The sequence below is a fragment of the Aegilops tauschii genome, chromosome 1 (genome assembly GCF_002575655.3).
Source record: "Aegilops tauschii subsp. strangulata cultivar AL8/78 chromosome 1, Aet v6.0, whole genome shotgun sequence".
Taxonomy (NCBI): Eukaryota; Viridiplantae; Streptophyta; class Magnoliopsida; order Poales; family Poaceae; genus Aegilops; species Aegilops tauschii.
Window position 1 is genome coordinate 234,637,562 of NC_053035.3, and position 16,456 is coordinate 234,654,017.

General features: G+C 44.6%; 1 protein-coding gene across 1 annotated transcript; it reads left to right on the top strand.

The window, feature by feature from the left end:
• The first annotated feature begins 1,417 nt into the window (after positions 1-1,417).
• On the top strand, positions 1,418-2,483 carry LOC109772946 (uncharacterized). Its single transcript, XM_020331658.3, has 2 exons — positions 1,418-1,891; positions 2,009-2,483. Exons 1-2 carry the CDS (start codon positions 1,639-1,641, stop codon positions 2,200-2,202), a joined length of 447 nt encoding a protein of 148 aa, XP_020187247.1. The 5' UTR covers positions 1,418-1,638; the 3' UTR covers positions 2,203-2,483.
• The last annotated feature ends 13,973 nt before the right edge of the window (positions 2,484-16,456 follow it).

A 16,456-nucleotide genomic window follows, 5' to 3' on the forward strand; every position in this document is an offset into this window, starting at 1 on the left:
TTCTCCACCCCAGCGATTCATCAATGGCGTGAGGTGAGGGAGATCGCGGTCGAGGCCGTGGCCGGAGTGGGTGGTGCACTAGCAGTCCTTCTACTGAGGCTTGGCCTTCCCATTGCACAGCTTCATGCACGAGCTTCTATTCTTCTACGGGTGTCAGTTGTGTCATATGACACCCAACGTCATTCTCCACATCGCAAACTTCATCCCTCTTTGCGAGTGGATTATCGGGATGACCAGAACTTCAAGCTATTTCACTATAACCTCCGGGTCAAGGTCTAGAAGAATTGTGACGATGTCTGCGATCGACCTTGGAGGTGCCAACCTCCAGCTCTGTCTTGTATCAGATTACATTAAGATTGCCCTACTACAGTTAGTGCGCGACTAGCATAACAACTGGTTCTATTTCCCCGACCTCGTGGGGGGCCTGCCTCCCTTTGTAAACTAGCCGCCCAAGCATCTGAGGTCGTGGAAGAAGATGAAGAAGCCATTATACAGGGCTCAGAAGCTGATCGACGCGGTTGTCAGTTTGATGGGCCGCAGGCTGAAGGGCAAGCATGTCTTGCAGACGTGGCTCGAGCGACGAATCCACCCGCTGGCCGCCTAAGATCGATATACTGAACCATCGTGGGAGGACCAAATGTGCCCTGGATGCCATGAACCCATTAGTGAAGATGCAAACCCTTACGAATTGTGGGGGCCTTCCAATGACGGGGCGAAACGAGGGCAAGAACTAAGGGAGCAACTTCGAGATGGCTTTCCCGACGATCGATGATCATTACGGAATACCAAGAGTTGTCGTTGCAAGTAGTCCAAAATAGGAAATAGTCAAAAGTTTAAGCAACTCACTGTGTAGCACTGAATTACTCCGTAGATATTGTTGGTCTCTTTTTCCTAGCAATGGCGTTAGATTTAGAAAAATCAATGTTTTTCCTTTCTAAAGCAAGGAATGCAATGCAAGCAAAGATAAATCAATTTATGACGGGACTCGCAAAATTACGTAGTTGGATGTAAACGCATGTTATATTTTTCAGCAATATTCCTCAGCAATAGAGAAAAACATATTATTTCCAATCCTAGAAACGAATTCAATTTTCTTTTCTAGAAATTGAATCCTTAGAATTCTGTTAAATTACTTTGAACCGAACATGTACCTTTATACAATTAGCAATATTACAATGAAAGGTCCATTAACGCTCTTCAAGTCTTTATTTATAGCATTGGTGCGTTTTTTTTGCCACCCATCCCGGACCGCAACGGGGTCAGCGAGACGTGCAGACGTGCTACCTCTGCCCTCATGGGCCCATTGAAGTCCGCGGGTAGAGCAGCTACAGTAGCGGGCGGTCTCCGTTTCCCAGAACTCGCGCAGGTACAAAACACGAAGCCAGGAAAGAACCAACGGGCAGGACCAGGACTCGAAAAGCCGCTGGAACCGAGGAGACAGAGCAGGGCAGGGCAGGGATTGCTGTGCCGTGTTAACTTGCAGCGGCGCGCCTGCAGCGCGCGCGCGCGTCCGCGCCAATCAAACCTCGGTCAAATTCGCCTCCCCGCCCCTAGCCGCGCGTCGCGTCGCGTCCAGTCTCTGCCTCTCGTCCGCTGCCGCGCTTTGTATTCGCTTTGAGAGCTTGGACGCGGCCGGCGATGGCGTCGGCGCCGGGGCAGTGGGCGTGGATGGCCGCGGTTGCGGCGGAGGAGCTGGCGAAGCTGGAGGCCGCACACCCGGGCCGCCTCGGCCCGCTCAAGGACGAGCTCAGGCGCCTCGTCGCCGAGCCCGGCTGGGACGACGACGACGCGTTCGCGCTCGCCTGCCTGGACGGCGGCGCCCCCGCCGGCTGCTCCTCCCCCTCCTCCTCCTCTCCGCCTTCTGCACCGGCGGACCTTATGTTCACGCAAGGTACGTATACAGTGCGTCTGCGCGTTCTCTGCGTGCCATCCTCCCCTGATAATAATCCTGCGCGAGCGTCCGCGGTCACCATTAATGGCGGTCCTGCATTGCATGCGCCACCTGCAGAGTCCTCGACCAACAAGAGGAAGTGGTGCGGCGGCGGCGGCGGCGCGGTCGGCCGCGAGCAGGGGAAGCGCCGGAGGAAGAATGCGGCTTCCGGGGTGAAGGACCGGGCGGACATGGCCATCGACCGCGCCAAGAAGTGCCTGAAGAAGATACGCGCCATCAAGCGGAGCTTACTTGCCTGTGTCACGGATTGAAACCAAGGAGGGAAAATCGTGCTAGCGGCTACAAGGAAGGAGAAATGGATATGGAAGTACCGGAGATGATGGGTGGAAAACCAGGAAATGGAATTGGCCTTTATCGATTGCCTTTTGGCTTGTACTACTATATTGTTTGCCTTTTTGCGATTGGAAAGTGGCACCATTTCGTTGATGCGGTAGTTTAGCTTTCCCAAAAGGAAACAAAATGCTAAGTACTTTGAATTATTGCAGGAAATCATCTAACGCAATGTTTAGAGCACTGGATTTTATTTCTCTCATGAAGTCGGGAACTGAACTCCTAACAGTAGCCGGTCTCATCAAACGCAGCCAAACATCGGGGTTTCTCCAGCAACACAGCATATATACTCCCTCAGTCCACGAATAAGTATGTACATATAGAAATTATAAAACAGACTGTGAAGTGAAGTAGAAAATACATTAGCAAGTCACCATCTCTCTTCTTTTTAATTCCCCACTCCCAATAAGCTACTACCTCCGACTTGGTTTATTAGTCTCCATTGTAGTTTGAGTCAGAGTTTGACCACATATTTGATTAGCAAAATGTGAATACAAATGTCACAAAAATTATATTGTTGGATTCATACTTGAATGTAATTTTCAGTGATAATATTTTTGCTACATATATCTTATATTTTATTAGTTAAAATCATGATCAAAATATGACCCAAAATACGAAGGGGCTAATAAATCAGGACGGAGGTAGTAAGTGCATATGAAAAGTGAAGAGACCATGGGTTGAACATTACTATTCGCAAAAAAAATGTGTTGAACGTTATTGGTCTTGATTACCGTGTGATGAGAGAGAAGAATTTTAGTTCTAGTTTAAAATGCATTAGGAAGATAGAAGTACACTATTTTGTGGACAAAATTTAAGTGTCAAACATACACTTACTCGTGAACGGAGAGAGTATATAGGGAGGCCTTGATGCGCTCGGGCAACATAGCCATGACGGGTCGGCTCATTATGACCCATACCGTCTCTACCATGTCCTCATAAATACCCTGGTCGGATGATCGAACCCTAGCCAGATCGCACTCTCTCGACCTCTTCGCTCCACATCATAACGGCTAACTGAACCTTTCCCTCGAAAATTCTTGAACATTAGGCCATCTCCAACGACAACCTCCAAAACAACATTGTATTTGCGTGGACTGGTCCGAACTCGTCTATGAACAATGATATGTGAGCCAGTCATCCAAGAATGTCTCCTAAATGTCCGCCTATGGTTTTTTAGTTTGTGACGAGTTCAAAACAATAAGATACCAAATCTTTGATGAGTGAAAATATTCAAATGCGACAGCGGTTCTAATTAAAATATTACAATCCAAGTAAGTTTTGAAATATAGTTCAAACTTGAATTCAACTCGCACATATATTCTAGTTGTCTCTTTTAACTGCCCACGAATACTCAACCAGATCTTTCTTGAGCTGCTCATGAGTTGCTCGATGTTGAATTTGTTGATTTCTTTGGACAAATTCATCAAGCGTGGCCGGGATTCTGATGTAGAATTTGGATAGGTTCACTCATGTTCTCAAATTCCATACCACCATGTTGTTGGGAAAGTGGCATCCTTTCGTTGATGCGGTAGTTTATCTTTCCCACCGAAAAAAAAGTGAAGCGCTTTTAATTTGCATGAATAATCTAACGCAATGTTTAGGACTCTGAATTAAATTTCTCTCAAGGGAAGTCTGGCAACTGAACTGTTCCCCAAAAATTTCTCGAATATTGCATTCCCTAGGTGTAATATGTTTTAGCTTAGGTGTGTGCATTCTCCTCTTGGGTGCAATGGTTGAAATTACGCGGATATAAGTTTATAAAGTAGCTCAAATTTAAAAAAAAAATCCACGGCATCTAAAGACGCATCTCTATAGCATAAACTTCACGTCAAAAGGAAAAGATCAATACATGCGCAAATACTTGTTGATTTTTTTCCTGATAAATGACCCTTTTTATTGACTCATAGTGTCGCACCAAGAGGTTACAAATACAACGAGTACATGTTTGTCTTCCGCATGATAATATACACATAACCATTGCCCAGCTTCGAGGCTTCTCTCACGTCACCATGGAGGTGGAATCCGTACAGGTTGTTAACCTTTGGACCTTGTGCAGCAATTTCCGTTCGATTGTAGTGCCTATCTTGAAGGAAATAGGGGAAATGGCTCTTGGTTTTGCCTCCCTTTTGATTCATCATATTAGGAGAAGTGCAAAATAACTCAATGAATCAACGTGCTAACCTCGCTTACACGCATGACTTGTTTGAGAGCTGGATCGAGAAGAGTCATGAGTTACTAGAGAACTGCGTGCGGGCTGATTGTAACTATATGATTCTTGATCAGTAAAGCATCTGTTTCAATGCAAAAAAGACCCATAAAAGGTCTAAGCGAGGCAGACGACCCACTGCAGCAAATCATCAACTACCACTTCATTTTACAACACCCGAACTACGAGAATGTCCAACAATGTCCAACAAGTAACACCACCGTCAAACAAAGAGGACAATGCATGAACCCCGTCGTGGCCGGGTCAACCACAAAGGCGAGATTGTGGGTTTTCACCCACGAGAGAAAGTCAGAGCAAAGTCTAGATAGTGTCGTAAACAAGTGGGTGCAAAACCGCCACTGTCATGAACAACCAATGAATGTCAGACCTAGGGTTCACATTGAAACTCGAGACCTGGTACTCAAATAGCATCACCAAACACAAATATCCATGTGTTGTCGCCACTAACTTCGCAGAGAAAAAGTCTTGCTGCAATGCCCCAATCAACACTGAAATCACAGATCGAGATGAACTTCACACATCAGACATTTGTTAAGATGCCATGATCTGCCATCATAGATACTGTGCACAACCCGACCATTACCCAGAAGAAGTTAGAGGGCATGAGTTCAGCCTACCACACGAAGCCTAACAACCAAGTCGCGTGCACGGCCAACGAGCAATCACCATCGTCGGCCCCATCGGTCGCTCCATCGCCTGCACATGCCATCGGATGATCACCAACAGGAGGTTGTGCAAAGCCCAAGTGGCCATTTGCACACCCTCCTCCCAAGTCACACCGACAAGGAACCTTAATGGGAACGCCGCAGAGGTTCTGAGTTAACAACCTTTCATAATAAAATACATGTGAGATAGCATCGCTTGTTAGGCACGTCATGTTCTTGATTGTACTTTGTACTTAATATTAGCTTAATGTAACTTTTTTTATTAAGGAATCCATTCAGGTGAAGTTTTACTGTCCTAAAAATACTAAAATATATTGCAAAAACATTCCATCAACAATGTGTCAGGACATCTAGTTAACAAGGGTGAAGAAGCAGAGAGCTCTGTGGCTTATTCGGCTACCTGCTATAGAGGGTGTTTGGTTGGACTTTTCCTTGGCTTTTGCACCTTGGCTTATAAGCTAAAAAAACTCCTAGGGGATTTCGGCTTTGCTTTTGGCATTTATCCCTAAATAGGCCAAAAGCCACAACCGAAGCCAAAACCCCATAAATAGGAGCTTTTTTGCTTATAAGCCAAAATGCAAAAGCAAAGTAAAAGTCCAACCAAACACCCGATATAGTCTAAGCATTCCTCTGTTTCCTTCCGTAGATCATACCTTATTTTTTTCAAGAATTACTATTTCATAACATCTAGCGATGTGATTGCTTGCACCTCAATTTGCAACATAACTTGTGTGAGGTAAAGTATCGGGGTAGGGCTGAAATCAACTCCTTATTTAGCAGAAAGGACTAAAATCAACTTAATGTCTAAAATTTCGCTAAATAAGTAGTGCATTCAAATGACACCACACAAGTTTTTTGTAACCACAATTTTAAAAGGTTATATTACCAACTTTAAAGTGGCTTTGAGTACTTTTCCGGCTGAAATCACTATTTTGACTTTGTTAGGAAACTTTAGCAGGACCTGACCGTTTTGTTCAGCGCCAAGGCTTGTGTCATTTCTGTCCCACCTAGACACGCCAAACTTGTCGCCGTTTCTGGCCTAGCACGACCTCGTCAAGTAGCCGTGGGCCTCCTACATGGCAGGGCAGAAACGCCACTTTGGGGCGCGTTACTGGAAACGCTAAAGGCCCTAGCGTTTCTGCCCCGAGAAGAAACGACAGGGTGTGTGGTGTTTCTAGTAACGTGTGCCCCGTGACCACTTATCTATTCAGGGTTAAATTGAAGGGAATATGCCCTAGAGGCAATAATAAATTTGTTATTTATATTTCCTTATATCATGATAAATGTTTATTATTCATGCTAGAATTGTATTAACCGGAAACTTAGTACATGTGTGAATATATAGACAAACTAAGTGTCACTAGTATGCCTATACTTGACTAGCTCGTTGAATCAAAGATGGTTAAGTTTCCTAGCCATAGACATGAGTTGCCATTTGATTAACGGGATCACATCATTAGATAATGATGTGATTGACTTGACCCATTCCGTTAGCTTAGCATTTGATCGTTTAGTATATTGCTATTGTTTTCTTCATGACTTATACATTTTTCTATGACTATGAGATTATGCAACTCCCGAATACCGGAGGAACACTTTGTGTGCTACCAAACGTCACAACGTAACTGGGTGATTATAAAGGTGCTCTACAGGTGTCTCCGAAGGTACTTGTTGGGTTGGCATAGATCGAGATTAGGATTTGTCACTCCGATTGTCGGAGAGGTATCTCTGGGCCCTCTCGGTAATACACATTACTATAAGCCTTGCAAGCAATGCAACTAATGAGTTAGTTGTGGGATGATGTATTACGGAACGAGTAAAGAGACTTGTCGGTAACGAGATTGAACTAGGTATTGAGATACCGACGATCGAATCTCGGGCAAGTAACATACCGATGACAAAGGGAACAACGTATGTTGTTATGCGGTTTGTCCGATAAAGATCTTCGTAGAATATGTAGGAGCCAATATGAACATCCAGGTTCCACTATTGGTTATTGACCGGAGACGTGTCTCGGTCATGTCTACATAGTTCTCGAACCCGTAGGGTCCGCACGCTTAACGTTCGGTGACGATCGGTATTATGAGTTTTTGTGTTTTGATGTACTGAAGGTAGTTTGGAGTCCCGGATATGATCACGGACATGACGAGGAGTCTCGAAATGGTCGAGACGTAAAGATCGATATATTGGACGACTATGTTCGGACACCGGAAGTGTTTCGGGAGGTTTCGGACATATAGCGGAGTACCGGGGGGTTACCGGAACCCCCCGGGGAGTATATTGGGCCTAATGGGCCTTAGTGGGAGAAGAGGAGAGGCGGCCAGGGCAGCCGCACGCCATCTTCCCCTCTAGTCTGAATTGGACAAGGAGGGGGGCGCCCCCCTTTCCTTCTCTCCTTCTCTCCCTTCCTTCCCCTCTCCTACTCCTACTTGGAAGGGGGGAGTCATACTCCCGGTGGGAGTAGGACTCCTCATTGGGCGCGCCATAGGAGGCCGCCCCCCTCCCCCTCCTCCACTCCTTTATATACGGGGAGGGGGGCACCCCTTGGAGACACAACAATTGATCATTGATCTTTTAGCCGTGTGCGGTGCCCCCCTCCACCATAATCCACCTCGGTCATATCGTAGCGGTGCTTAGGCGAAGCCCTGCGTCGGTAGCATCATCATCACCATCATCACACTGTCGTGCTGACGGAACTCTCCCTCGAAGCTCTGCTGGATCGGAGTTCGTGGGACGTCACCGAGCTGAACGTGTGCTGAACTCGGAGGTGCCGTGCGTTCGGTACTTGGATCGGTTGGATCGTGAAGACGTACGACTACATCAACCGCGTTCTCATAACGCTTCCGCTTATGGTCTACGAGGGTACGTGGACGACACTCTCCCCTCTCGTTGCTATGCATCACCATGATCTTGCGGTGCGTAGGTAAATTTTTTGAAATTACTAAGTTCCCCAACAGTGGCATCTGAGCCAGGTTTATGCGTAGATGTTATATGCACGAGTAGAACACAAGTGAGTTGTGGGCGATACAAGTCATACTGCTTACCAGCATGTCACACTTTGATTCGGCGATATTGTTGGATGAAGCGGCCCGGACCGTCATAACGCGTACGCTTACACGAGACTGGTTCTACCGACGTGCTTTGCACACAGGTGGCTGGCGGGTGTCAGTTTCTCCAACTTTAGTTGAACCGAGTGTGGCTACTCCCGGTCCTTGTGAAGGTTAAAATAACACATACTTGACAAAATATCGTTGTGGTTTTGATGCGTAGGTAAGAACGGTTCTTGCTCAGCCCATAGCAGCCACGTAAAACTTGCAACAACAAAGTAGAGGACGTCTAACTTGTTTTTGCAGGGCATGATGTGATGTGATATGGTCAAGACATGATGCTAAATTTTATTTTATGAGATGATCATGTTTTGTAACCGAGTTACCGGCAACGGGCAGGAGCCATATGGTTGTCGCTTTATTGTATGAAATGCAATCGCCATGTAATTGCTTTACTTTATCACTAAGCGGTAGCGATAGTCGTAGAAGCAATAGTTGGCGAGACGACAACGATGCTCCGATGGAGATCAAGGTGTCGCGCCGGTGACGATGGTGATCATGACGGTGCTTTGGAGATGGAGATCAAAGGCACAAGATGATGATGGACATATCATATCACTTATATTGATTGCATGTGATGTTTATATTTTGTGCACCTTATTTTGCTTAGAAGGACGGTAGCATTATAAGATGATTTCTCACTAAATTTCGAGGTATAAGTGTTCTCCCTGAGTATGCACCGTTGCGAAAGTTCGTCGTGCCGAGACACCACGTGATGATCGGGTGTGATAAGCTCTACGTTCACATACAACGGGTGCAAGCCAGTTTTGCACACGCAGAATACTCGGGTTAAACTTGACGAGCCTAGCATATGCAGATATGGCCTCGGAACACTGAGACCGAAAGGTCGAGCGTGAATCATATAGTAGATATGATCAACATAGTGATGTTCACCATTGAAAACTACTCCATCTCACATGATGATCGGACATGGTTTAGTTGATATGGATCACGTCATTACTTAGATGATTAGAGGGATGTCTATCTAAGTGGGAGTTCTTAAGTAATTTGATTAAATTGAACTTTAATTTATCATGAACTTAGTACCTGATAGTATTTTGCATGTCTATGTTGTTGTAGATAGATGGCCCGTGTTGTTGTTCCGTTGAATTTTAATGCGTTCCTTGAGAAAGCAAAGTTGAAAGATGATGGTAGCAATTACACGGACTGGGTCCGTAACTTGAGGATTATCCTCATTGCTGCACAGAAGAATTACATCCTGGAAGCACCGCTAGGTGCCAAACCCGCTGCAGGAGCAACGCCAGATGTTATGAACGTCTGGCAGAGCAAAGCTGATGACTACTCGATAGTTCAGTGTGCCATGCTTTACGGCTTAGAACCGGGACTTCAACGACGTTTTGAACATCATGGAGCATATGAGATGTTCCAGGAGTTGAAGTTAATATTTCAAGCAAATGCCCGGATTGAGAGATATGAAGTCTCCAATAAGTTCTATAGCTGCAAGATGGAGGAGAATAGTTCTGTCAGTGAGCATATACTCAAAATGTCTGGGTATAACAATCACTTGATTCAACTGGGAGTTAATCTTCCGGATGATAGTGTCATTGACAGAATTCTTCAATCACTGCCACCAAGCTACAAGAGCGTCGTGATGAACTATAATATGCAAGGGATGGATAAGACAATTCCCGAGCTCTTCGTGATGCTAAAGTCTGTTGAGGTAGAAATCAAGAAGGAGCATCAAGTGTTGATGGTCAACAAGACCACCAGTTTCAAGAAAAAAGGTAAAGGGAAGAAGGGGAACTTCAAGAAGAACGGCACGCAAGTTGCTACTCAAGTGAAGAAGCCCAAGTCTGGACCTAAGCCTGAGACTGAGTGCTTCTACTGCAAAGGGACTGGTCACTGGAAGCGGAACTGCCCCAAGTATTTGGCGGATAAGAAGGATGGCAAGGTGAACAAAGGTATATGTGATATACATGTTATTGATGTGTACCTTACTAATGCTCGCAGTAGCACCTGGGTATTTGATACTGATTCTGTTGCTAATATTTGCAACTCAAAACAGGGACTACGAATTAAGCGAAGATTGGCTAAGGACGAGGTGATGATGCGCGTGAGAAATGGTTCCAAAGTCGATGTGATCGCGGTCGGCACGCTACCTCTACATCTACCTTCGGGATTAGTTTTAGACCTGAATAATTGTTATTTGGTGCCAGCATTGAGCATGAACATTATATCTGGATCTTGTTTGATGCGAGACGGTTATTCATTTAAATCTAAGAATAATGGTTGTTCTATTTATATGAGTAATATCTTTTATGGTCATGCACCCTTGAAGAGTGGTCTATTTTTGATGAATCTCGATAGTAGTGATACACATATTCATAATATTGAAGCTAAAAGATGCAGAGTTGATAATGATAGTGCAACTTATTTGTGGCATTGCCGTTTAGGTCATATTGGTGTAAAGCGCATGAAGAAACTTCATTCTGATGGACTTTTTGGAATCACTTGATTATGAATCACTTGGTACTTGCGAACCATGTCTCATGGGCAAGATGACTAAAACGTCGTTCTCCAGAACTATGGAGCGAGCGACATATTTGTTGGAAATCATACATACTGATGTATGTGGTCCGATGAATATTGGGGCTCGCGGCGGGTATCATTATTTTCTCACCTTCACAGATGATTTGAGCAGATATGGGTATATCTACTTGATGAAACATAAGTCTGAAACATTTGAAAAGTTCAAAGAATTTCAGAGTGAAGTGGAAAATCATCGTAACAAGAAAATAAAGTTTCTATGATCTGATCGTGGAGGAGAATATTTGAGTTACAAGTTTGGTCTTTATTTAAAACAATGCGGAATAGTTTCGCAACTCACGCCACCCAGAACACCACAACATAATGGTGTGTCCCAACGTCGTAATCGTACTTTACTAGATATGGTGCGATCTATGATGTCTCTTACTGATTTAGCGCTATCATTTTGGGGTTATGCTTTAGAGACGGCTGCATTCACGTTAAATAGGGCACCATCTAAATCCGTTGAGACGACGCCTTATGTGAAAAATCTTCAACCTGATAAGCTCGAACCCAAATCGGAGAAATGTGTCTTCATAGGATACCCAAAGGAGACTGTTGGGTACACTTTCTATCACAGATCCGAAGGCCAGACATTCGTTGCTAAGAATGGATCCTTTCTAGAGAAGGAGTTTCTCTCGAAAGAAGTGAGTGGGAGGAAAGTAGAACTTGATGAGGTAACTGTACCTGCTCCCTTATTGGAAAGTAGTTCATCACATAAATCTGTTCCTGTGACTTCTACACCAATTAGTGAGGAAGCTAATGATGATGATCATGTAACTTCAGATCAAGTTACTACTAAACCTCGTAGGTCAACCAGAGTAAGACCCGCACCATAGTGGTACGGTAATCCTGTTCTGGAGGTCATGTTACTAGACCATGATGAACCTACGAACTATGCGGAAGCGATGATGAGCCCAGATTCCGCAATATGGCTTGAGGCCATGAAATCTGAGATGGGATCCATGTACGAGAACAAAGTGTGGACTTTGGTTGACTTGCCCGATGATCGACATGTCATTGAGAATAAATGGATCTTCAAGAAGAAGACTGACGCTGACAGTAATGTCACTGTCTACAAAGCTCGACTTCTTGCGAAAGGTTTTCGACAAGTTCAAGGAGTTGACTACGATGAGACTTTCTCACCCATAGCGATGCTTAAGTCCGTCCGAATCATGTTAGCAATTGCCGCATTTTATGATCATGAAATTTGGCAAATGGATGTAAAGACTGCATTCCTGAATGGATTTCTGGAAGAAGAGTTGTATATGATGCAACCTGAAGGTTTTATCGATCGAAAGGATGCTAACAAAGTGTGCAAGCTCCAGCGATCCATCTATGGACTGGTGCAAGCATCTTGGAGTTGGAATAAACATTTTGATAGTGTTATCAAAGCATATGGTTTTATACAGACTTTTGGAGAAGCCTGTATTTACAAGAAAGTGAGTGGGAACTTTGTAGCATTTCTAATATTATATGTGGATGACATATTGTTGATTGGAAATGACATAGAATCTGTGGATAGCATAAAAGGATACTTGAATAAGAGTTTTTCAATGAAAGACCTCGGTGAAGTTGCTTATATATTAGGCATCAAGATCTATAGAGATAGATCAAGACGCCTAATTGGACTTTCACAAAGCACATACCTTGATAAAGTTTTGAAGAAGTTCAAAATGGATCAAGCAAAGAAAGGGTTCTTGCCTGTGTTACAAGGTGTGAAGTTGAGTCAGACTCAATGCCCGACCACTGCAGAAGATAGAGAGAAAATGAAAGATGTTCCCTATGCTTCAGCCATAGGCTCTATCATGTATGCAATGCTGTGTACCAGACCTAATGTGTACCTTGCTATTAGCTTAGCAGGGAGGTACCAAAGTAATCCAAGAGTGGATCACTGGACAACGGTCAAGAACATCCTGAAATACCTGAAAAGGACTAAGGATATATTTCTCGTTTATGGAGGTGACAAAGAGCTCGTCGTAAATGGTTACGTCGATGCAAGCTTTGACACTGATCCGGATAACTCTAAGTCACAAACCGGATACGTATTTATATTGAACGGTGGAGCTGTCAGTTGGTGCAGTTCTAATCAAAGCGTCGTGGCGGGATCTACGTGTGAAGCAGAGTACATAGCTGCTTCGGAAGCAGCAAATGAAGGAGTCTGGATGAAGGAGTTCATATCCGATCTAGGTGTCATACCTAGTTCATCGGGTCCAATGAAAATCTTTTGTGACAATACTGGTGCAATTGCCTTGGCAAAGGAATCCAGATTTCACAAGAGAACCAAGCACATCAAGAGACGCTTCAATTTCATCCGCGACCAAGTCAAGGAGGGAGACATAGAGATTTGCAAGATACATACGGATCTGAATGTTGCAGACTCGTTGACTAAGCCTCTCTCACGAGCAAAACGTGATCAACACCAAGACTCCATGGGTGTTAGAATCATTACTATGTAATCTAGATTATTGACTCTAGTGCAAGTGGGAGACTGAAGGAAATATGCGCTAGAGGCAATAATAAAGTTGTTATTTATATTTCCTTATATCATGATAAATGTTTATTATTCGTACTAGAATTGTATTAACCAGAAACTTAGTACATGTGTGAATATATAGACAAACTAAGTGTCACTAGTATGCCTCTACTTGACTAGCTCGTTGAATCAAAGATGGTTAAGTTTCCTAGCCATAGACATGAGTTGTCATTTGATTAACGGGATCACATCATTAGAGAATGATGTGATTGACTTGACCCATTCCGTTAGCTTAGCATTTGATCGTTTAGTATATTGCTATTGCTTTCTTCATGACTTATACATGTTACTAGGACTATGAGATTATGCAACTCCCGAATACCGGAGGAACACTTTGTATGCTACCAAACGTCACAACGTAACTGGGTGATTATAAAGGTGCTCTACAGGTGTCTCCGAAGGTACTTGTTGGGTTGGCATAGATCGAGATTAGGATTTGTCACTCCGATTGTCGGAGAGGTATCTCTGGGCCCTCTCGGTAATACACATCACTATAAGCCTTGCAAGCAATGCAACTAATGAGTTAGTTGCGGGATGATGTATTACAAAACGAGTAAAGAGACTTGCCGGTAACGAGATTGAACTAGGTATTGAGATACCGACGATCGAATCTCGGGCAAGTAACATACCGATGACAAAGGGAACAACGTATGTTGTTATGCGATTTGACCGATAAAGATCTTCATAGAATATGTAGGAGCCAATATGAACATCCAGGTTCCGCTATTGGTTATTGACCGGAGACGTGTCTCGGTCATGTCTACATAGTTCTCAAACCTGTAGGGTCCGCACGCTTAACGTTCGGTGACGATCGGTATTATGAGTTTTTGTGTTTTGATATACCGAAGGTAGTTAGGAGTCCCGGATATGATCACGGACATGACGAGGAGTGTCGAAATGGTCGAGACGTAAAGATCGATATATTGGACGACTATGTTCGGACACCGGAAGTGTTTCGGGAGGTTTCAGACATATACCGGAGTACCAGGGGGTTGCCGGAACCCCCCGGGGAGTATATTGGGCCTAATGGTCCTTAGTGGGAGAAGAGGAGGGGCGGCCAGGGCAGCCGCGCCCCCCTCCCCCTCTAGTCCGAATTGGACAAGGAGGGGGGTGCGCCCACCTTTCCTTCTCTCCTTCTCTCCCTTCCTTCCCCTCTCCTACTCCTACTTGGAAGGGGGGAGTCCTACTCCCGGTGGGAGTAGGACTCCTCATGGGGCACGCCATAGGAGGCCGACCCCCTCCCCCTCCTCCACTCCTTTATATACGGGGAGGGGGCACCCCTTGGAGACACAACAATTGATCATTGATCTTTTAGCCATGTGCGGTGCCCCCTCCACCATAATCCACCTCGGTCATATCGTAGCGGTGCTTAGGCGAAGCCCTGCGTAGTTAGCATCATCATCACTGTCATCACGTCGTCGCGCTGACGGAACTCTCCCTCGAAGCTCTGCTGGATCGAAGTTCGTGGGACGTCACCAAGCTGAACGTGTGCTGAACTCGAAGGTGCCATGCGTTCGGTACTTGGGTCGGTCGGATCGTGAAGAAGTACGACTACATCAACCGCGTTCTCATAACGCTTCTGCTTACGGTATATGAGGGTACGTGGGCGACACTCTCCCCTCTCGTTGCTATGCATCACCATGATCTTGCGTGTGCGTAGATAATTTTTTTGAAATTACTACGTTCCCCAACATAAATCATCGGCAAGTTTAACGTGTCTAAATGGAGGAGAAATGCCACAAGCCTTGGTGTTACCAAAAAGGTCGGATCATGCTAAAAAAATCTAAAAGGGTGCAGATTGTGCTAAAGTTTCCTGAAAAGGTCAAAACAATGATTTTGGCTTGCTTTTCCGTCACTCGTAAATCAGTGAGCAATTTAAAGTTATAGGTACACCTTGAGAATCTTCCCCATCTCTGTGACTTAAGAAGCATTTTCTAAATTCCATGGCCTTTGATGGTTCTTGGGATACATCCAACTTTCCATACATTTTTCGAAAATGACTCTTTCCATACATTTTGTTATAAAGGTTCAATAGAAGTACAAAGAATCCCTAACATGATAAAAATTACATCGAGGTCCCTGAACCACTAAACGACCACTACCACTGCCAGAAAAACACGCCGTTATGGTCGCTCCCATGCCGGTGCCGGTCTAACCTTGTCGACGAAAGCCGAGAAAGTCTTCGTGCATGTGTCCCTAAGGACCAGCGCCTTAGAGACACAGTCACCGCAGTGAAACTCTTGAATCGATCTGAATAACCTGACATGAAATCTTGGCACCGCATATGCACAAAGAGAAACCCTAACCTCGGTGCCCCGAGGAGATGGCAGAAATCTACGCTGAAGCTCTATCTATTCCATCCTGACGGACGAACTTGAAGGAGGCTGGAGTGAAAGACTGACTCAAAGAATAAGCGTCACCATCAGTCAAAACGCCGCCCCTACAAGGACTACAAGCCTAACCTATCTACTAGCTGGAGCCAATGCACACCATGGGAAGACAATTTCACAGGCTCGCCGGGAGAGAACAAGGGAAGGAATTTTTTGCCCTTGTCGCCTTGCGAAAGGTGAAATAAGTCCGAGCAACTTTCCAGCTATTTGTTGATAGGACAGCAGGAAATGCTACCAGCTTTCATGTGGCTATGGAACGCCTGTTGTCATAAAAAAGTTTACTTTTAACATCTTTTCCACAACAGACTCAATACAAGGTATATGCTACAAAAAGGAATTTTCTTTGTGCTAGACTACAAGAACTATGTACATGTGGAAGACCTATTAGAGTGCATGCATCACTTGTTCTTTTTCTCTGTGCATACTCAATGCCCATGATTTGGAAAAAACAATACAACGATTCCTAATGACTATTGTTCATCCTGGGAAATGGAAACATAATGTAGGATTTTTTTTCAACGTAGAGTTTTGTTTTTAGAGCTTTTTAGGCTAACCACATACTTTATTTATTGCTCAAGAATATTTTGAGGAATACAATGGACATCCGGAGGTTAAAGGAGCCACACATGACGTCCAAGAGAGAGACTAAGCCCGTACTTAGCGTTAGCGAGACTATGTGCCTTGATGTTTGAAGCCCTAC

Coding starts and splice junctions, on each gene's coding strand:
- LOC109772946 (XM_020331658.3), top strand. CDS start 1,639: ATGGCGTCGGCGCCGGGGCAGTGGGCGTGGATGGCCGCGGTTGCGGCG. Junction 1,892..2,008: donor GGACCTTATGTTCACGCAAG/GTACGTATACAG, acceptor CGCCACCTGCAG/AGTCCTCGACCAACAAGAGG.